The sequence below is a fragment of the Vulpes vulpes genome, chromosome 2 (assembly GCF_048418805.1).
Source record: "Vulpes vulpes isolate BD-2025 chromosome 2, VulVul3, whole genome shotgun sequence".
In the NCBI taxonomy this organism is placed as follows: domain Eukaryota; kingdom Metazoa; phylum Chordata; class Mammalia; order Carnivora; family Canidae; genus Vulpes; species Vulpes vulpes.
In genome coordinates this window covers 160,831,466-160,852,874 of record NC_132781.1, presented here as the reverse complement: position 1 = coordinate 160,852,874, position 21,409 = coordinate 160,831,466, and the positions used below count along the sequence as shown (strand labels likewise).

Here is a 21,409-nt window from a genome sequence, read left to right as displayed (position 1 = left end):
GTGGGAGGCGGTTCCGGTTTCCCGGGTGGGAGGAGGGAAGGCGGAGAAAGCCAGCGCGAGCGTGCGCAGTTGCGGGGTGCGCGGCGCATGCCCAGTTGGCCTCCCGCCTCCCTAAGGTGACCTTTAGCAGAAGGGGGCGGGGTCTGAGGGGGAGGGCGGGGGGAGGAGCCGGCCGGTCCGAGTCGAGTCCAGTCTCTTCGTCAGCCCCTTTTCTTCCTGAAAATTTGTCAGTAGTTATCACTCACCTCTTAGTGGCCAGCTTAGTGGCTTTGCTCAGACATTTGTCAGACACACTGCGCTTTGTCCGAGACTGTAGGTGTCCTCACCGAGTCCTGGAACGCCGCGATCCCAGGCACGCTGGGAGGGTTGGTGAAGGAGCCCAGATGTCAAAAGATGATGGGTCATCCGTCCGTCCGTCCGTCCATCCATCCTCTCACCCATCCATCCATCCATCCATCCATTCATCTATCTATCCATCCACCCAGCCATCCCCCATCCACCCACTCACCCATCTACCCATTCATCCATCCACCCACTCATCCATCCATCTACCTATCCCCCATCCACACACTCACCCATCTACCCACTCACCCATCCATCTATTCATCCATTCATCTATCTATCCATCCACCCAGGCATCCCCCATCCACCCACTCACCCACCTACCCACTCATCCATCCACCCACTCATCCGTCCATCCATCCATCCGTTCATCTATCTATCCATCCACCCAGGCATCCCCTATCCACCCACTCATCCATCCATACACCCATCCACCCATTCATCTATCTATCCATCCACCCAGGCATCCCCCATCCACCCACTCACCCATCTACCCATTCATACATCCACCCACCCACTCATCCATCCATCTAGCCATCCCCCATCCACCCACTCACCCACCCACCCATTCATCCACCCATCTACCCATCCCCCATCCCCCAGCCATCCCCCAGCCACCCACTCACCCACCCACCCACTCATCCATTCATCTACCCATCACCCATCCCCCATCCCCCCACTCACACATCCACCCTCCCACTCATCCATCCATCTACCCATCCCTCCATCCCCCTAACCATCCTTTATCCACCTACTCACCCACCCACTCACCCATCCATTCTTCCATCTATTCATCCATCCCCCATCCACCCACTCACCTATCCACCCACCCACCCATCCACCCATCCATCTATCCATCATCCATCCGAAGATACACCAGCAGCACTGCTCTGCACTGGGTGCTGGGAAGCTGTAGTGAGTGAGCAAGCTGGGCGCAGTTCCTACCCTCACCCGGCTTACTGTCAGATAGGCACACAACTCGGCACTCACACCTCACACCTCGGTGAGCTCTGCTCTGTAAAATAGTGGTGAGAGGGGAGCTGGCCCTTGGTGGCTTACTTAACCATTTAGCACCAGAAACCATGGCTTGAACACCCGCAGTCTGCCTAGCCCTAGGCTCCATCGTCTCAGTTAAGCTCTGCAACAGTCTTATATGAGAGTTCTGTGTGCGTCTGTCTCCAGTTTAGTCGTCTCAGCTGCCTTTCCGACCTCTCCACCTCTCCGTGGCTTATCTCAGGGCCTGCCTCCCTCTGGGGGCTTGATTACCTCAGTCCTCCAAGTCGCTTGGTCTCTTGGGTCACCTCTGGCAGAGTTTATGTAGGCAGTTGGCTTTGCAGGTACCCGTGTTTGTCAGGAATGGTGTTTTCCCTTCTCTGCCAGTTAGTTTCTGACTTATGAAGGCCACCTTTTAAAAGTCTTTGGTTTTCTCACAGCTCATTTAGGTGCGGCTGGGGAAATTAAGATGGCCAGACAAATTGGTTTGTTGGGACTGAGCTTCTGGAGTCCTGGGCTAGAACCTGGTTACACTGCTCAGGGGCCTTGTTTAAAGGAGGTGTGTAGTGAGGCTGCAAGAAACAGCCTGGACCTTTGGGTCTAACCTCAAATCTTCTCAAGGCTGTGTGACCTTGAGCAAATCCCTCCCCGTCTCTGGCCTGTAGTTTCCTTGCCTGTATCATCAGGGTTTGGGGCCAGCTGATGTAGGGCTGCTGCCTGGAGGAGGGGGCTGTCTTGAAGGTAACTATTGACAGGGCTGAGGTCACCTTGACTTTTCACTGGGGCTGACCCAGCACAGGAATAGGGCTCCTCTGAGTCTGCCTCAAGGCCTTTTGGGCCACTCAACGTGGATGAAATCATGGGAAGATTGTCCCTCTCCCTCTAACTCCTTCTGGCTCAATTTGTCTTCTGAGATGAAGGGATGGAGGAGCATCCTCTCCCTCCAGGGAATAGGTTTCTAGAGATTTGGTCTAGTTGGCATTTTTCACAATTCTCTCATCTGGATGGCAGATACTATTCCTAGAGAAGCGACTACCCTCTTACTTTGCCCAGGTCACCTTGGAAAAAGCAATCTGAGGCCAGCAGAAGTGAGATCTTGATTTATGGAGGGGCTCTTGATGCCAAGGGGCCCACATGCCCTGCAGTCACATCGTTCCTGGGCTTCATAGGGATTTGGGGAGCTCAGAGTTATAGAGGAATAAATTCCTGGACGGCCGCACCTCCGCCCTGAACTTTGGGATTCCAGAAAGGCACAGCTGCAGGGCTTAGTTTTCATGGCCTGCTCCTGACAGATCTTCCCAAAGTGTCCTCGTGGTGAGACCCCGGGGGCTTTTTTGTTAGTCTGTTTCTATTTGTCGAGGGAGTGAAGTATTGCTTTTCAACAGTCGGCTACATGCCTTAAGTTTATGATGAGCCTCATCGCTTACAAATGTGTTTACATAAATAGTCTTCCCTAGTCCTCATAACAACCCTTCTTGGTTGGAATAACTGCCCCCATGTTACAGACTTTCTTAGTCTTTGGATAATGGAAAAGCTGAGAAATCTTGGGTGGGAATCTTGTTTCAGGCGCTCTGCCTTTCTTCAGGGCTGGAAATCCAGTCCTGAATTAAAAATTTTAAACCAAAAAACATTGCAGTGTATCAACTATCGTTCACACAATCAACTATATTTCTAGTGTCTTGTGATTTAGGGCAACCTGGCCAGATTTCCCCCCTCCAGCCAGAGGGCCTAGGATTTAGGGGAGATTTATCAGATAAGATCTAGGGGAGAAACACTAGATAATTTTATAGCCTGGGAGAGTTATGTGTCTCTGAGAAAAACCAGCCTCACCCCAGATAGTCTCTGTCGTGGGACTCTGGGGCCTTTTCTTGCTTTTTTTTTTTTTAATTTTTATTTATTTATGATAGTCACACACAGAGAGAGAGAGGCAGAGACACAGGCAGAGGGAGAAGCAGGCTCCATGCACCGGGAGCCCGACGTGGGACTCGATCCCGGGTCTCCAGGATCGCGCCCTGGGCCAAAGGCAGGCGCCAAACCGCTGTGCCACCCAGGGATCCCCTCTCTGGGGCCTTTTCATCCAAAATTCAGGGTTTCATTTGCCTTTGGCCAGTGGGTTCTCTCTTCCATTTCTGGCTGACCCCACGTCCCTTTGTCCAGCTATCTTCTGAGCATCTCTATCTGGGTGTCCCAAGGGTCTCTGAAACTCAACCTGTCCCCAGCCGTACATCTCACTGGAGGCGTTCACAGCTCCTCTCTTCTCGGCACCACCAAGTCAAAAACCTGGTGAGCACCCTCTTTCCCCCTGCCGCATCCGCTCAACCGCCAACCCCCAGCATGGCCTGCAAGTCCTCCAGGTCGGCTGCCCCGTCTGGAAGACTCACTGGTCCTGTGTATCAGGCCCTCTACACAACACTTTGAGGACATTTTCTCTAATTGTTACAGCAACTCTGTGAGAGAGGGATTTCTGACTTTCATTTAAAGTTGAGGCTGCTAAAAAAAAAAAAGGTTGAGGCAGCTGAGCCTTATGACAACTCACATGAGTCATACAGCTAGGAGGTCAGTGTCCTCTATTTGGGAGATGGCTGGGCTCTAGGCAGGCCCCCCAAGGCTCCTGGGAACGCGGTGGTTGCAGCTACCCTGGTCCACCTGCAGAGGGTGCCCCTGCCTCGTGGAACTGCCCACGGCTCCCTAATAGCCCTTTTCAACCTGCACTTAGGAAGGGCTTATCTAAACCTTCTTCCCTCTAAACCCCACCATATAATTAGACTTCTCAAAATATTCTCTCTGAGTGGGATGGGGACAATCATATGCTACAGACTTCTCCAATTTCATGAGCAGCCTCTATGGAACTCCCGGAGCAGAAGTCACGGGTCACCCCCCACTCCAGATGGGGCTGCGTTTCACACAGCTGAAGTCAGCTCAGCTGCTGGGATTTAGCAAGTGGCCCAAGGCCTGCTGGGGACTGTCACGTTGCTGGGCCCTATAGCATCACATCACACCACACACACACACACACACACACACACACACACAATTAGAGCTTACCCACCCTGCTAACCTCTGTCTCACTCCCGTCCACCTGCCACATCACCAGCATACTCTCAAATTAGCAGTTAATTTGATCCTCTGGATGTGTGTGGGTGTGTGCTTTGTAAACACAGCACATAATAAAATTGCCTGTCCAGCTAAATCTGAGTTTTGAGCACCCCTTTCTATCAGAGACAAAGCAGGGTAAATAAAATGCCAAAAAGGAGTAGTGGTAAATACTCATTGGTCATGACTAAGACGTTGGGTCCCTGGAAACAGAACAAGTCAGAGGGGTGCAAAAAGTTAAAAGCAATTTCGACCTTCTAGAGAGCAGGGAGGTGGAGTGGCTATGTGTGCAGGCCTTTGGGGGTTCAAAAGCTGCTTTATTGGTCATTTGCTGTGTGACCTTGGGCCAGTTACTTATTGTCTCTGTGCCTTACTTTTCTATTGTGGAAAAATGGGGGAAAAGGATCATAGTCACCTCCCAGGCAGGAGCAAATGAATTAGTCTCTGTAAAGAGCTGGTCAGTCTTAAACTGTGATGGGAAGCCCAGCTGGGGGAATAAGAGAAGAATAAAAGAGATTATGCTAATCACGGATGGGAAGACTTCAGCATAAATAAGATGCCACGGGTTTCAGGCAGCTTTAAAAAAGTATTTAAAAATACGTATGTAATTAAATTCTCCTGATGTAAAAATTTCAAGTAACACAGATAAAGTTTAAATCCCCTCCGTCACACTTCCTTCCCCAGAGGTGATTACTATTGTCAGTCTCACGGGATTGCTTCCATATCTTTTTCTTTGCGTGTGTATACATATGTATGTTTCTTTTTCTTTTTTTAAATTTATTTATGATAGTCACAGAGAGAGAGAGAGAGAGAGGCAGAGACATAGGCAGAGGGAGAAGCAGGCTCCATGCACCGGGAGCCCGATGTGGGATTCGATCCCGGGTCTCCAGGATCGCGCCCTGGGCCAAAGGCAGGCGCCAAACCGCTGCACCATCCATGGATCCCCACATATATATGTTTCTATAGAAATCCATGGCTTTGCTTGACGTTCCTTTTTTTTTTTTCCTTTTTAAAAAAACAACATCAAGTGCTGGGTCTTGGAGCTCTTTGCATGTCAGCGCTCATAGATCTATTTCATCGATGTGCTGCCAAATGTAGGCAGGTACCGTGGTTTGATCATCCTTTGCGTAGTTTCTTAAAAATTATTTTTCTGTTAGCTTAAGAGTAGTAAAAAACAAAAAAACAAAAAAACTGTCATCTTTCTAAAATGCAGTATTGACCATGTGGCTTCAGCTACCCCAAACTTTCAGGGGGTCCCCATTGCGAAACTCTTGTGTTTCTGGCAGCACTTTAGCCTATATCTTAGCCAGTCACTACAATCACCATTTCTTACCCCTTTTAAAAAGAATTTATTTATTTATTTATTTATTTATTTATTTATGAGAGACACACAGAAAGGCAGAGACACAAGCAGAGAGAGAAGCAGGCTCCACGCAGGAAGCCCGATGTGGGACTCGATCCCAGGACACCAGGATCACACCTGGAGCTGAAGGCAGATGGTCAACCACTGAGCCACCCAGGCATCCCTATAATCACCATTTCTTAAACGTGGTACCCATTTACACCCCCTTGTATCTCTGCTCAGCTTGCCAGCACCTGCCTTCTCTGACTGTTCCTACATTCATTCAATGCTCATCGTAGCCTAAATGAACACCAGGGCCACCCTTGGTCACTCTCCCAGCTGGAAATAAGTGTGTGTGTGTGTGTGTGTGTGTGTGTATGTCCACAGCCTTTTGTACCTTTTTCACTCCTTCATTCAGCAAATATTCATCAAGTGTCTGCTCTATCGGTTTGCCTCTTTTCTTTCCTGTCTGTCTCCCTGACTTGGCTGCCAGTTCCCAGGGGGATGAGATCATGTCTCATGCACAGAGGTTTCGGGGGAGAACAGATATCCTGGTTTGCCCTGTGTGGTTCCAGTTTCACCTGTTATCCGGGCGGAAATACTGGTAGTGCCTCCTTTCACTCCGGTTTAGATGAAAAAAATCATGTGATCACTTTAGTTTTATGCATGATAGATGCTTACAGTAACTGTTAATTGGAAAAAAGAAGGGATGGCAGATGAATGAATGTAATTTGCTTCTCACATTTGGAGATGCCATTTAACCCTGAGCTGCAGACTGGAGAGAACACGCTACATTGTGGAGAGGTCGTTTCATCCTGGGGTCTGTTGCCTGGGAGGGGTTTATAGGAATCCTGTAATTCCCAGATATCATGCTTGTAGGTAGTGGGGCATTCTTGTAAGATTCTAATGGGCCAAGCTAAGAAATGATGGGCACAAAGGAAACATCTATGAGTAAAAGAGCTGGGGACCCGCTGAACTTGGGGTAGGAAGCTGCTTCTCAGATGGGGTAGTCCAAAGCAGAGGTTTGGCAGGTGGGCTCTGGAGTCAGATCACCAGGGTGGGAATCCCGGTTCTGCTACTTCTTGCTGTGGAAACTCGAGCCAAGTCACTTCCTCCCGGAGCCTCGGTTTTCTCATCCACAAAGTGGGGGTTGTCACCCCACAGCTCTGTCGGGGGACTCAGGGGAGATGAGGAAATGTAAAATACCATATGAAATCATCTCTATTTGAACACTTTAACCTTCAAAATGGCTTTTCACATAGTTCAAGCTGGCAGATGCCTGGAGCCTAGTAAGTGTGTAAGACATGGTGGCTGTTCACATCTCACACCTGATTGGGCTGATCTTTCCGCTTCCATGGCCTAGCCGAACAGACATTCCTGTCTTGTGTTGAAAATGTATTTGGGGCCCCTGGGTGGCTCAGTCTGTTAGGTATCTGACTCCTCATATCGGTTCAGGTCATGATCTCAGAGTCATGGGATTGGGCCCCATGTCGGGCTCTGTGCTCAGCAGAGTCTGTTTGTCCCTGTCCCTCTGTTCCTCCCCCCTGTGGGTGTGCTCTCTCTGTCTCTCTCAAATAAAAATAAATAAATAAATAAATAAATAAATAAATAAATAAATAAATAAATAAAACAAATTAACTTAAAAAATCTTAAACCCAACCAACCAGCCCATATTTGTGGAGCACTATGTGCCCAGAATTTTAGGAGCAAAGTAGAACAATCCTTACAACATTTTCAGTAGCAGGGTAGCATGCATGGAGGGCTCCAGAATGCACATCAGAGACTGGTCCGTAAGCGTCATCTGGTGGCATAGCCCCGACGACAAAGTGGGCCTTAGCTTACAGAGCATGAGGGGCCAGGGCATGAGCAGCCTGAACCAGGCACTCGCCTTCGGGACTAGCTAGGGAAGCCCAGACCTTTGCTTTCTCAGAGATCAGGGCTCAAAGGGAGCCTGGGCCGTGCAGAGGTGAAGCACAAGAGAAAAGGCAGATTTCTCACATCGGCCAGCCTGGAGACAAGGCTGCAGAGCTGAGCTTTCTGCCTGGGCATGTCCTTTTTCTGGTTGTCCAGCTGGAGAAGAGATTCCACGTGCTGTCATTTGATGTCACTTCCTATATTTAGTTACCAAACACATCGCCTTCGGTCCCCTGGAGCTGATGCCGCTTGGGTGAGGATCCTGGGGAAGTCCCACTCGGCAGGCTTCAGAATCCATCCCTGGCTGCTCTTTTGTTTTGAGGGAGGGATCCCACTTGCACAAGCTTTTGACTATGCTGAGGTATGGATCAGGTCCCGTCTGGAATGAAGGGGCTGAGATAATGGGGACCCCAGTTCCACTCACCCGGGACCTGCAGACAATATCCCGCAGTGATGTGCAGAATCAGGTTGTATCCCAGGCAACAGGAGGGGAGGAGGCAAGAAGTGAGAGTTCTGTTTTCCATGGGGCTGGTGGGGGTTCTCGTACTGACAGTGGGCAGAGGTGGCCTGGCCAAAGGTACTCTCCTTCCTGAGGGAGAGGCCAGTTCTGATAACGTCGCAACAGCCACACTTCAGGCTAGAGGACCTTCTGGAGGGGCAAGGCTCTGTACACCAAGGCAAGGGAGGGCAGATGTCTATTTTAAGCTTCTCTTTTCAGTATTACAACAATAAAATTTTGTTAGCCATTGCAGTCAGACTAGCTGGACTCTAGGGATTTAAGGAATGTGCCTACTCATAATAGGGTTCACCTGGCAGAGAAGATTCTAGAACTATGCTTTCAAACATGGTAGTTACTTGTGGCTAGTCTGAATGAAGATGTCATATAAGTATAAAATATTTATCAGCATTCAAAGACTTACTGCAAAAAAAAGAGAATGTGAACTATTTCATGGATATTTAAAAATTTTTATTGTATATTGAAATTATAATAATTTGGATATGTTAGGTTAAAGAAAACATGTTATAAAAATGAGTTTCATCTGGTTTTTTAATTTTTTAAAATGTGGCTACTAGAAAATTTAAAATTACATGTGTGGCTTGCATTTTATTTCTGTTGGAAAGTGCTGTTCTAGGAGTCTCAGGGTGACTTCCAGCAATCCTGAGTGGCCAAGGTATGAAAGCACCACCAGACTGATTTGACACATGAGCATCCCTTGGGGAGTCTAGAAATTGGTGGATGAGGAAACTCCAGTGAAGATTGCTCTTGCTGTGGCTTGGGCCACCTTAGTTGGGTATAAAAGGGAAGTGTGACCTCAGAGAGCTGGGCCTATGGGTTTAGCCTCAGAGTATGAGAACTAGTGACTTTTATTTTGCAGTGGCCTCAAAATGGTTTCACCGAGACATCAATCCAGAAGTCCAGGATGGGGCCGAGGAGCAAGAAGCCCCCAGGTAGATCCCAAAAAGCTTAGGAGTGGCTTTCAGGCTCAGCAAGCAACTAGGTGGTTTTACTTCAGGACATTAGAGAGTTTGTTCACAAAGACGCTGCTAGACCATGGCTATGTAGAATGGGTTTTTATACCATGGGTCAAATCACAAATGCCCACGTGTAACATGATATGATCCAGAGCAGTAGACACTGTTGGTGCCTTGATGGATCATTTTCGGTTTGTGAACACATTCCCCAGCCTCTGTGACTTTGCTGGCAATGGCAACTGTGATCCTCTTTGGATGATTGCTCATGGGTTACTGGTGCCCTCTCACCCATTCAGAGAGCCAAAGTTCCCATAGCCAATGACTGACTTATGCAGGTGTGCAAAACTCGGACTCCAGGAGGGACAACTCTGAGCTGCACTTATGCATCAGAGCTCTCCAGTAATCAGGTTGAGGTTACACCTCAAGTCACATTCTTTTTTTTTTTTTGGTCCCCCCCCCCCCCCCACTGCCTCAAGTGACATTCTTGTTTGGCTTCTTCGCTTTCCTTGTCCCACTCCCTCCACTCCTTTCCTGATTGTTCTTGGAGGCACTTCATAAACAACAAATCACTTATTCTCAAATGCTCATTTCAGTGTCTGCTTCTGGGGAACACCACCAGAGAACATAGCCAGACTTTATTGTGGGTATTGGTCTTGACCTTGGGTGGAGGCCATGTAATACACATCCATTGAAAGTGTGGGGGATTCCAAACTCTTGAGACACCCTTGCTGAGCCCTGACCTTGTACCCAGAAAATCAGGGGCTGCAAGACCAGAATGGGGTCCACATCTGCCCTGCTTCACTCCAGCCGTGTCCATGAAGCAACAATGAACATCACACCAACACATGACTTCCCCTCTGATGGTTTATTTTATTGCTATTTAATTAGGCTCTTCCCCAAACATCTTTCGATCTTCATCATGGCCTCTCATCCAGAAAGTTGAAATTGTGCCCTGCTTCTTGCCATCTTCATGGCACCCCCTTCCCTCTTAGATAAAATATTTCAACATAAAGATCGAAACAGGAACTTAGCTGAGTTTTGCAACACAGAAATGTATCCTAGGCCTACATTTATAGAAACTGGGGGGTGGGGAAGAGCAAGGAGTCCACAGGGATGGGGGAGGTATGCACGCGGAGGGTAGTCACACGGGGCAGGAGGCAAGCAAAATGGGAATAGATATCTGAGTCCTGGAGGCTCCAGAATCATCAGAAATTACCAACTTATCTATGGGGAAAGTTTTAGAAAAATCTATAAACACACACTGTCTCCACATGGGAGGTACTCACTTCCCTTTAAGGTAGACTAGAAAAAAAAATGAGAGAAAACCCGAAACCCCACATTAACTAAAAACACACACACACACAAACACACACACACACACACGACAAACTCTAAGTCTCAGGATAAACACCTTCAAATAGGCACTTGGTGTTTTCAGCTCTGGGGTTGCAGAGATCTGGGGCTTGGCCCCCCAAAGGCAGGGGCACAACAGCTTCTGAAGGCTCTGGGGTCTGATCTGTCAGATGGTACTGGCCCAGCTGGTTGAAAAAGAACCCTTTGCCTTCATCCAAAATAGTGACTTGCAGGAATTTCTGTGCCCTGTGCATTTCCTGAATCTAGTGGGTTGGCACTTCTAAAGAGCACATCACTGAACGGACAAGTGCTGGCCATTCAGATGTGGGCACTGCATGTTGAGAACTGGCTGGCTCCCTGAGGCAGAGACCAGGACCAGGGTGCTGCTAACCACCACATCCTCACAGCACAGCACCGAGCCTGGCACTTAGTAGGCACACGACAAATGTTTTCTGAATGAAAAAATGAAATAACCCAAGAAGAAAATCCTGTTCTCCCGAGAACACACATTTATAACCTCATTGGCTATGGATTGGTTCTTTTTAATCCTCAAAGTAGAATTATAATTCACTTATTCTCCCAACAACAGTTGGGCCTAAAGGAACTTTTTTTTTTTTTTTTTTTTTTTTTTTAGTTGAAACCGAGTCTTTTGGGTTGGAGCCAGGGACTTAAACTAGTTATGTCCAAATGGGAGGATGTTCAGCAAATGTGCTGGTGAACTTCCATGGGATAGGCCAGCTGCTGGCCCAGAACTGGTGGTTGGGCTGGGGGTCAGGCCAGGTCCTTATATGTTGAGTCTAAGGTCTAGGGAGAACAGGTGGGTCTTTAATTATACCATAGGGGCAGGTCTGAGCCTGGCTGGTAGTGAAAAAGTCCCCGTGTAGCTGCCTGGAGGGATGGCGTGAGGAGTAGGAAGTGGAGGCATGCGAGGAGGGAGACCAAGGACTGCCCAGAGAACGGGGAACCAGGCAGGAGAAGGATACGGCTGAGCCTGGGCATCTTCACCCACGGCCCTCTCAGGTACAAGGATGCTGGTCCGGGGGGAACCGCTCAAGCATTTGGAGAGCCTGTGTCCATCAAAAAGATGAGGTATAAGGAGCGTCTTGAAAATGGAGAGGTCTGTTCTGATAAAATTCACTTCGGGGGAAGGTTCTAAGCTCAATTATTGGACCCTCAGGGAATGGGGAAGCTAGTCAGTGCTGTCTACACTGCAGAGAGAAAGCCAAGGGGATCTGAGAGAGGCTGGGAAGGAATGAATAATTGGAAGCAGCCAGCTGGACACCCCAAGGGAGCTGAATTTAGAATGACAGCAGCTCAAGGTACATCTGGGGCCCCGGGGGCCCTTTCCACAGGATCTACCTTGGCCCTCAGGGCATGGCTGCCAGAACCGGTGATCCCAGAACCGTCAGAACCTCCTTCCTTTCTCTCCTCCTTCAGTTTTGGACAAGAGACTAAGGACTCTTTGGGGAATGGTTTGGGTATAGAGGTTTTTTGTTGTTGTTTTTCATATCAGGGCTATATAGACACTGGCCCAATGCACAGCTATTTTCAGAAAGGAAGGGTTGAGGTTCACTGGGGGTGACTTTGGTGGATGCTGGGGCCCTTCTGAGAGATGGCAAGGTACCGATGTCCCCAATACGTGCCCCCTCCCTGGACGCCTCCCAGTGGGGCAGTCCAGTCCTTGTCAAGTCCTTGCCAGGCAGGGGGGAGCTCTGGGGGGTGTGTGTGCCAGGGGTCTGGAGAAGGAAGGGGGGAGGGAGGTGCCAAGGCCCCCTGTCATGGGAGCTCTGACAGTTGGGTTTTCTCTTTCTGGTTATACAAGTGCCTGACTTGGGCTTGGACTGCTGAGAAGCCCACATCAAAGAAAGCTATCTGCGATAAGCACGTTGCCAGCCAGCCACAGGACTAGATAAAACGCCAGGCTTCCTCCTTCCCCAGGCTCCTCTGTTTTAGAAATCTTAGCTGCTTTCTAAAGCTATTTCGGGCCCCTTGATTTTCCTTGTCCTGTGCTTTGAATTCCTGCTCTTATGTATCAAATTCACGGACAAAGAAGAGCCTACAACACCCTAGGTCCTCACCCCCCCGCCCCCCAAAAAAGCAGACCCCAGGCCTGTGCCGCCTCTCTCTCTCCCTGCGACTTGGCTGTGTGGCCCCAGGTGTGCCGTGCAATGTCCAGGTCCTGGAAGTAATCATCCTTTTCTTCCCCACCCCCAAAGTCTCCTGACCGTTGTTGCTGATGGGCGTCTTGCAATCAATCCCAAGAACCACGAGGGCCAGTCCAGCCACAATATCAGCTATGGATGGGCTGAGACCTGCACCCCACAGCCCCCCGAGGGCTCAGGGCATCATGTGCCACCACTTGAAAGAGAAGGGCTTCCGGCGCACGTTGGTGCCGCAGTGCACCTCCCCCAGGAACTTGTGGTAGGCCGAGATGTCGTCCACGAAGGTGCAGCAGAGGCCCAGCGGCTCCAGCAGGGAGCGCACGTGCGTCTCCAGGCAGCACACGTCCTCCACCTGGGGCCCAAAGGGCTTGGGGATGCCCAGGTCCTTGTCCAGCACGATCATGTTCACCTGTGACCGGGTGCAGCATCAGCGCCTGCTCAGTGAGCGCCAGCTACCCACCGGCCCGGTTCTAAGCTCGTGGGACGTTCCCCTTCCCCTCCCACGTGGGCGTGGCCATCATCTCCTCTTTACAGAGTAGGAAACCGAGGCACAGAGGGGGCTCCGCGGCTCACATGTGGCAGAGCTCAAGTGGAAAACCCGGCGACCTACCTCTGCATGTGTGTGCGTGTACGAGCACCTGCACGTGGTTACACATGTCCGAATCGGCATGTGTGTGCAAGTGTGCCTCTGTGTGTGCGTGCGTGTGTGTCCTAACCTCCTCCGGCTCCTAGAAGGCTCTCTTCTATGACATCATGCATCCCTCCTGTCCCTAAAGGCCTCTCTAACTTAGAGAGCACGTTCCTATCTGTCAGGGTAAAGGATGTCCCAGGATCCCAGGAGGGGCTAGGATGAGCCTGTCACCCCCGGGAGGGAATGCAGCCCAGAAAGGGCAAGGGCCTGGGCTGGGTGGGCGAGGCCGCAGAGCCGCTCAGCCGGGACGGGGACCTGGATCTCCCGACCCAACGGCCTCCGCCGCCCAGGGGTCCCTCCCGGGTCCAGCTGCCCTAATGGGCCTAGACGAGCTGGGGGCCCGGAGTGCCTCACCATGTTTGGGAAGAAGGCCCTGGCCTGGCGGTGCTCATCCATTTTGAACAGAGCGGGGAGATCGATGATGTCCTGCTCCGTGAGCCCCAACTCCTTCTTGAGGATGTCACGGTTCCAGTCCAGGCAACGCTGGGTGACGGGGAGGGTAGGGCAGGCCAGTGAGGGAGGACACTCCTGCCACTTCGTCTACCCTGCTCCTGTCTAAGCAGCAGACCCTGGGGCCCTGCACTCCAGGGAGACTTCCAGGCTCACCCAGCCCCCTGCCACCTCTCCAGTGCCCCTCCCACCACGGCCCAGTGACAGTAGCAATAGAGCGAGACAGAAGAATATCACAGAAATCTCGCTTTTAGGCAGAAATGAGACAGGGACTCAGGAGGTGGGATCCACCCATGGCAAATTTGCTTCAGGGAGCTCTGATCCCCTAAAACAAATAAAAATCCAGAGCATATATTGACACATTTTTCTAGAGGGCAGGTCTGTAGCTTGCGTATTTTTAATTTTATTTTTATTTATTTTTAAAGTAGGCTCCATGCTGGATGTGGAGCCCAATGTGGGGCTCAACCTCACAACCCTGAAATCAAGACTTGAGCTAAAATCAAGAGTCGGCCTACCTGACTGAGCCACCCAGGCACCCCTGTATCATTTGTTGAAGGGGTGTCTCTACCCCAAATGTCAAGAGCTCTGGCCTTACAGAGCCTTCTGTTTTTTTTTTTTTTTTAATAGCACTGCTGATATGCTTTCCTTCCCTGGTCTCCTGTCTGCTCCTGGCCTCTGCTGACCTGCCCTTTCTGTCTTTGTCCCTCCATCTAGCTTCTGGTTTTAGCATCGGAGCAACGCAGGGAGGCGTTGAACCCCTGGTCACTCCCTGTGGAAGCCCTGAAGATGTGAAAGGGGTCACAGGGCACGAACCCTCCATCCCTCCCAGGGCCCCCTGCTCCGCCCTCACCTGGAAGTACTGGTTCTCTTGCACGAGGCTCTCATTGGACAGAATCTTGTTGATGGTGATCCGCTTGCTGCTCATCCCGCCCAAGCCTGTGGAGGTCAGAGGTCACAGGGAACAGTCTAGCCCTGGGGAACCCATCCTGGGTGCTCCCCTCTGTCAGCCGCCCAGCTTTTGGGCTAACTACTGGGAGGAGGGAGATGGGGCTGGGACAGGCTGGGGCACAGGATGGCAGCCCCCCCGGGGAAAGCAGGCCCCCTCTGCCAGAAAGACACTGCTTTCTCCAGAGTGGGCTGTGTTGCCTGGGCCAGGGAAGAGGTGGCGGTGCCTTGCTCTCTCTCTGGCCACAGGGTGGGGTGGCACCAGTAGGTACCTGGGTCTCCCACCTGGAGCCTGCTTCTAAGGACAAGCAGCTGACCAGGGTGAGTGTGGCAAAAGCAGGATGCCCAGAGGTCACCCTTCCTGTTTTCCAGACCTGCCGCACACTCCGCCCCTGCCCTGGTCTGTGCCTGCACCTGTCTCCTACTCCACACGTGGCTTTTGATCTGGTTAGTAATACCTAAACTCATCGAGCACCTACTATGTGACAGACACTGTTCTAGATGTTTTACGTAGATTAACCCAGGAATCTTTCCTACATTTTCATGAGATGGCTGCTAGCATTAAAGATGGGTGAGCTGGGTGGCTCAGCAGTTGAGCATCTCCCTTCAGCCCAGGGCTTGATCCTGGTGTCCTGGGATCCAGTCCCACATCGGGCTCCCTGTGTGGAGCCTGCTTCTCCCTCTGCCTGTGTCTCTGCCTCTCTCTCTCTCTCTGTCTCTGTGTCTCTCATGAATAAATAAATAAAAATTTTTTAAAAATGGGAAAACAGAGGCACAGAGAAGTTAAATGACTTGTCCAAGGGCTAGTGGCAGAGGCTGCATGCAGACCGGGCGGTCTGATTCCAGAGCCTGAGCTTTAATCATAATTCTTCTTCTTCCTCCTCCCCTTACTCCTTCTTCTTTTCCTTCTCCTTCTTTTTGCCTAATCTAGGAAGAGGCTGCTAGTCCCTTGCACTCCCCAGTCTTGCAGCTTGTCAGTGCCAAAGAGATTGGGGCTGTCGCACCGTGTACCTGCACCGTCTCCCCACTACCACTTGGACTCCTTTGTACAAAGATAACGGTTTCTTTATTCTATGGGTAACTTTAGGGTACGTTTAATATAGAAAGAAGGCTCTGGAAAATCCAGACCTGTGCCCGCCAATCCAAGTAAAAAATTTCCCGAAGGCAGGGAATCAAAAAAGGACACAGGCCTTAGCTTGGCCCTGTCTGTTCTGGACACCAGTCCGTCAGGAACGCTGCCTTGGGGTGTGGAGGGCAGTGATGTATGTATAAGTATCAACCAGCCTCAGTAACCCGACTTTTGGGAGTAGGGAGATTGGAGACACCATCCTGAAAAGCGGCACAGAGTAATTTAAGAAAAACACAGAAGAAACCATCACGGCCTCTCTAACCTGGCTCACTGTCTCCACTCGATCAGATCAGCTTTCCCTCTTTCCATGATTAATTTAAGAGCACACCTACTCCTCGTCTACCTCTGTCCCAATTAAGTGAATGTCCCAATTAAGCAGATAATTTCTCACTCTGGGACTGACAGTGATGAGGTCTGACTGTAAATCATGTCTATCTGTTCCCGCTTTTCTTCCTGCCCCTAAACTGCGTTGTGCATATTTTTCTCTGTCACCTTTTCTTTCTTTCTTTCTTTTTTTTAAGATTTTATTTATTTATTCATGAGAGGCACAGAGAGAGAGGCAGAGACGCGGGCAGAGGGAGAAGCAGGCTCCCTGCAGGGAACCTGATGTGGGATTCGACCCCAGGACCCCAGGATCATGACCCAAGCCAAAGGCAGACGCTCACCACTGAGCCACCCGGGTGCCCCCTCTGTCTCCTTTTTAAGCTTCTCGAATACAGATCACATGTCACTTAACTCTCTTTTGGGTCTGGTGCCATTTAAAGTGTACACTAGGTCCTAAGAAGCATCTGGGGCTGCTGCTGATAAGGAGCAGGGGGCAGCTCACAGTCCGGCTGACCACAGCGAGGGTCACGAGAAGCCAGGGCTGCTTACGACCGTGCTGACCTCACAGGCCGGAGCAGCCCAGCCGCCCAGGGAAGCGGAGCTGGATGCTCAGGGGCAACGTGCTCACCTGCCCCGTCCTCCTGGGTCCCCTGGGCACTCACCTTTGAACATGATGGCTTCCCCGTGGCCCTCCCTCTGCTTCTCTCGGAAGAGCTTGTAGCAGGCCGAGGTACTGGCCATGAGCATCCGGAATTTCTGCGAGAGGACGTCCAGAGGGACAGTGTCAGCCGAGGGGACGTGGCCAAGTAGCACGAGGGAGTCCCAGGGGGCTCAGAGCCCCGGATGCCCGTGGTCTCGGGCCTCCTCGTGCCGAGTGGCAAGGGCGGCCTGCCTGGCAGGGTTTTCTCTGTGTCAGAGCAGCGTCTCTCACCCTTCCTGCTCTAGAAACTCCTCCACCTCAGCAACGCCATGGAGTCAAAGCTCAGAGTCTAGGATGGCTTCTTCTTCAGGGTGGACGGGCTTCTGCACGTGGCCAAGAGGACAGGCCATTTGCAAAACTTTTCCAGGGTAGGAACTTGCAGCCATCCCTTGCCCTTCAGAAAGTGAAACAGGCCCCGGCCCATAGCCCATGGCTCCCTAGAGCCTTGCGGCCAATACAGTAGCCACAGCCCTGTGGCTCTTGGACTCGTGAGTTGTGGCTAATCGGAGCTGAGATGTGCTGTGAGGAGTAAAATACGCACCAGAGTTCGAAGACTTGGCATGAATAAAAGAATGCAGCATCGCTCATTAATAATTTTTATATTGATTACACGGTGAAATGCTAATATTTTGCTACCCTGGGTTAAAAATTCACCAGCCGCAGCGACAACAGGCGAACCAGCTTGAGCCTACTTCCTTCTTCCCCGGTGCAGCCACCACCTCTAGGCCCTGCCCTCTGCTGACAAGAGCTGGTAGCGTGTGGGTTCCCCGTCATCCCAGTCACTCCAGCCTCAGGGGCCAGCTCACCTTTGTGCCCGGGATGGGGACGAAGGTCATGAACTCGTCCACGTGGCCCACGGTCAGCCAGTCCGAGTAGAGCTCCACGGGCGCCTGCACCTGCTGGGCTTGCAGGAAGTCCCGCACCACCTTGGTCATCCTCCGACCGCCGGACCTGGGGCAGGGGTGGGGAGGGGGCAGCTCTTCAGATGGTGTTGCGCTGCGCCTGCCTCGCCAGAGGGCCTGCCGGAGTGCAGCCCCTGGAACCCAGCCTGGATCCAGGGTGGTGTCAGCAAAAGTCTCGGGGAGGAGCCTGAGCCACAGGGCTGAGAGACCCTGGTGCTGCCAGGGAGGCAGTTGCGCCCAAGGAGAAAGAAGGGGGCCTTAGCTGTCGCCATGGCCTGTATGAAGGACATGGAGCCCAGCCTTCACCCCTTTCAGCTCCCGAGGGTGTCAGGGGGCATAAAAAGGCCAGCTTCTGGGCTCAGGGGTCCTGCAGGGACTGCTGGAGGGGGCTAGGGCACAGGCATGGTTCCAAAATCTACCCCAGGCCAGGTGCCTCTTTGTTATATTATCTTCTACTTAACTTCAATCTTTAATCAGTTCAAGTGACACCTCCTCCAGGAAGCCCTTCTTCCTGATTTGTGACTCTCTGAGGTCTTTGATCTCCCCAGGACCCTTAAACTATCACTCAAGGCCCTCACAGTGCCTTGCCAGAGGAAGAAATTCCTCTCTGATTTGGCCTCTGCCTGGATCTGTTACCTCCTCTCCTTCCTTCCTCCTTGTTCTACTTCCTAAGCTTGCTGCCCCCTCAAGCCTTTCCCCTCCTGCTCCTTCTATTTGAAATGCTCTTTCCCTCTGATCTTTCCACGGCTGCTCCGTTCTCATTCAAGCCTTGATTCCCAAGTCGCTGCCTTAAATCCATGAAAGCTAAAGCGCACCTGCCCCATCACTCTCTACTATATAAACCCTGTTTTACCTTCTTTATTCCAACTTGTTAGCATCCAGAAGGGGCTCATTTATTTGCTGGCTGCCCTGTTGATTTTCTGTACTCCTCCCACCCTAATTGAAAATTTGCCAAGAGCTGGGGCTTTGTCTGCTTGGCTCACTGATGTATCCCTAGAGTCTAGCACAGTGCCTGGCAGAGAAGGGCCTCAATTAATATTTGTCTCTAAGGAGCCCTCCCTGGATTCCCCAAGGGGGTTAGAGACTCCTCTTTGGTTTCCCCTGGCTCCCTATCATTTTTTCTGTCACTGTATATGGTCCTCCCTTGCACCTCTGCTGTTTCATGTCTGTGATCTCCACTGTCTCCTTGGAGGCAGGGGCTGGGCTTCATGTTTAGAGCACCATGGATGGCACCAGGTTGGTCCATGGGAAATATTTGCTGAATGGATGAATGACTACTGAGTGGAGGGAAGAGGGGAGGCGGACACACAGACACTGCCTCTTCCAGAAGGTAGAGCATCCCATGTGGCTTGGAGGGCCTTGGTGCCCAAATCCTGGCTGATCCCATATATGCAGGTTCCTGGCAGCCCTTTTGTGAAATGAGGACCCACAGTTCCCACTCTTCCCAGTGACTGTCTTGATCAAGGAAGAATCTGCCTTTTCATTGGGAAGTGGGTCCCCTGGGGAGGGAGTGACAGTGTTGTGGACAGGTCAGGGAGCTAGGGACTCACACTTTGGGAAGGGCCATGTCTTTTCCACCCTCTTTTGTATATGGGCACCCCCAAGGACTTATTAGTACTCTCCTACTCAGCCTCTTTCGGTTACCTCCTATGGACTCTTTTGTTCTTTGCCTACCTGGTTTATAATCTCATTATACAACCTCCCATTTGGGGAAAAACTATTTATTTAGTTTTATATTAGATCCTAAGTCCTACTAAGATATAAAGGCTAACTTGGTTTTATTTTTAAGAGTGTCTGTATCTTTTTAGATTCTCCCAGCCAACCCTTCCATGTGTGAGCCCCCCAGGCCACTCCTAAAGAGAAAGAGTAACTCCCCGGCCCCACCCACTCCCGCCGTCCCAACCCTGGCTCCTCTTACAGAGGAAAGCTGCTCCCGATGAGGATCCGGCCCAGGGGGTAGGTCTTGCCATTCACAGTCACTGGTGGACTGACCTCCAGGTTCCCAAAGGAATCAAGGCTGGTGACAGGCTCGAAGAGGGGCTCCCGGGTCACGTAGCCAAAATCTGGGCCCTGGGCAGGGGGCACACACCCATCATTAGCCTTCTGTAGCCAGAGGTCCTTAGCCCCAGCTCAGCCACCCTCTGATGAGTACTCTTACACCACTTGGGTCTGGCACTGTGGGCATTTGGTTTCTAGGGGGTCACCCACAGTCTTCTTATTCCCACTGAAGAGCAGGGGCAAGGTATGGGGAGGCTGAGTTTGTGGGTATGCTGGCCAGTGTGGGCATGCATGGAGGTATGTAAGTGTGTATTAGTGTGTGTGTGTGTGTGTGTGTGTGTGTGTGCACGGGGTCTCTGCATGTGCCTGTTTCTAGACACAGAGACATCACAGACACATATTGGTGACTTCAGGGGTGGTTTGCTTTTTGTGCTGTTGACATCCCTGCTCATCTCTTTCTTTATCTGACCCTCAGTTTCCCCATCTGTAAAAGAGGTATTGGTTTAGGTACTAGAGGGAGGGTGGTAGACGGTACCATCATTCCCAGAGACTTGCTACCCTCTTCCCAGTAAGAGGATTTTGTATCCTGAGCCATTGTTAGTATGTGGTATCTCCCAGCAGAAGGAAGGGAATTCCCCACCCAGTGTTGGACCCGGTCATGTGACTTGCTTTGGCCAGTGAAATATGAGCGGAAATGACATGTGCCAGTTTGGAGCAGAAGCCATCAGCTCCGCTGTGTATGTCTACCAAATCTTTCTCTTCTCCTCGTGCTAGGAGAATGGCATTTCTCAGGCTGGGGCTGCTCCTGCAGCCGGGGCTCTAGAATGGGGAAGGCACGAGGAGGCCGGGCCGTGAACAACCAGCCCACAGTCAACACAGAATCACAAGTGAGAAATGGACCTTTGTTGTCGTCAGCCACGAAGATTGGGGAATTGTTTGTTACTGCAGGCTTACCTAGTAAAAGCTGACCGATACATGAGGAATGACAGATTTGCCACATACACACCATCCCGGCCCATTCCCAGCCAACCCCTGTATCTGTTCCCTGAGCCCACAGAGAGCCTCCGAATCCTGCTTAGAACAGAGCTCCAAAAAATTAGAGCTGGCACACAACGTAACCCCAGTGACCCTTGAATTTTAAGGTTCCTTTCAGGATTTTTCAGTGAAAAAGTAGGGGCCTCACTTGGGAACTTGCACTGGGGCTGGAACTAAGCTTGCCTGATAAAAGTTCTTGTAAAAAAATTGCATGGGGTAGGAAGATGTAGCTTATCCTGGCCCAGCTGAGAGGCTCAAGGGACAGCCGTGCCCAGTGATGTGGACAGCTGCAGCTTAGGGCTTTTTTTTGCTTGGGAGCTCCAGATGACAAGGTGTGACTTGCTGGAAGCTGGGCAGCTGGGCTTTAGGGCATCATGCAGGCGGGCAAGCACGTGGCACAAAGCCGGGCTTGGCCCGGGTCACCAGGAACAGTGCAGCCTGGGACCTTGGAGCCAGGCCAGCCTGGAGCACCGAAGGCACGTGGTGACATGGGAAGAGGGGTAGAGTCAAACTGGCCTCCAGTAGCAGTTACCAAGGCCTCCCAGCAAACTGAGGCTTGTAGA

General features: G+C 51.2%; 1 protein-coding gene across 1 annotated transcript in view; it reads right to left on the bottom strand.

The window, feature by feature from the left end:
• Positions 1-10,003: 10,003 nt before the first annotated feature.
• Positions 10,004-21,409, bottom strand: part of PADI2 (peptidyl arginine deiminase 2) — a 43,946-nt gene continuing 32,540 nt past the window's right edge. Inside the window, exons 11-16 of the mRNA XM_026012014.2 lie at positions 19,732-19,883; positions 17,718-17,862; positions 16,874-16,967; positions 14,664-14,749; positions 13,718-13,846; positions 10,004-13,081 (exon numbers count right to left, since the gene is read on the bottom strand). Of these exons, the coding sequence (XP_025867799.1) occupies positions 12,848-13,081; positions 13,718-13,846; positions 14,664-14,749; positions 16,874-16,967; positions 17,718-17,862; positions 19,732-19,883 (840 nt within the window). The 3' untranslated portion in view covers positions 10,004-12,847. The remainder of the gene's footprint in view (positions 13,082-13,717; positions 13,847-14,663; positions 14,750-16,873; positions 16,968-17,717; positions 17,863-19,731; positions 19,884-21,409) is intronic.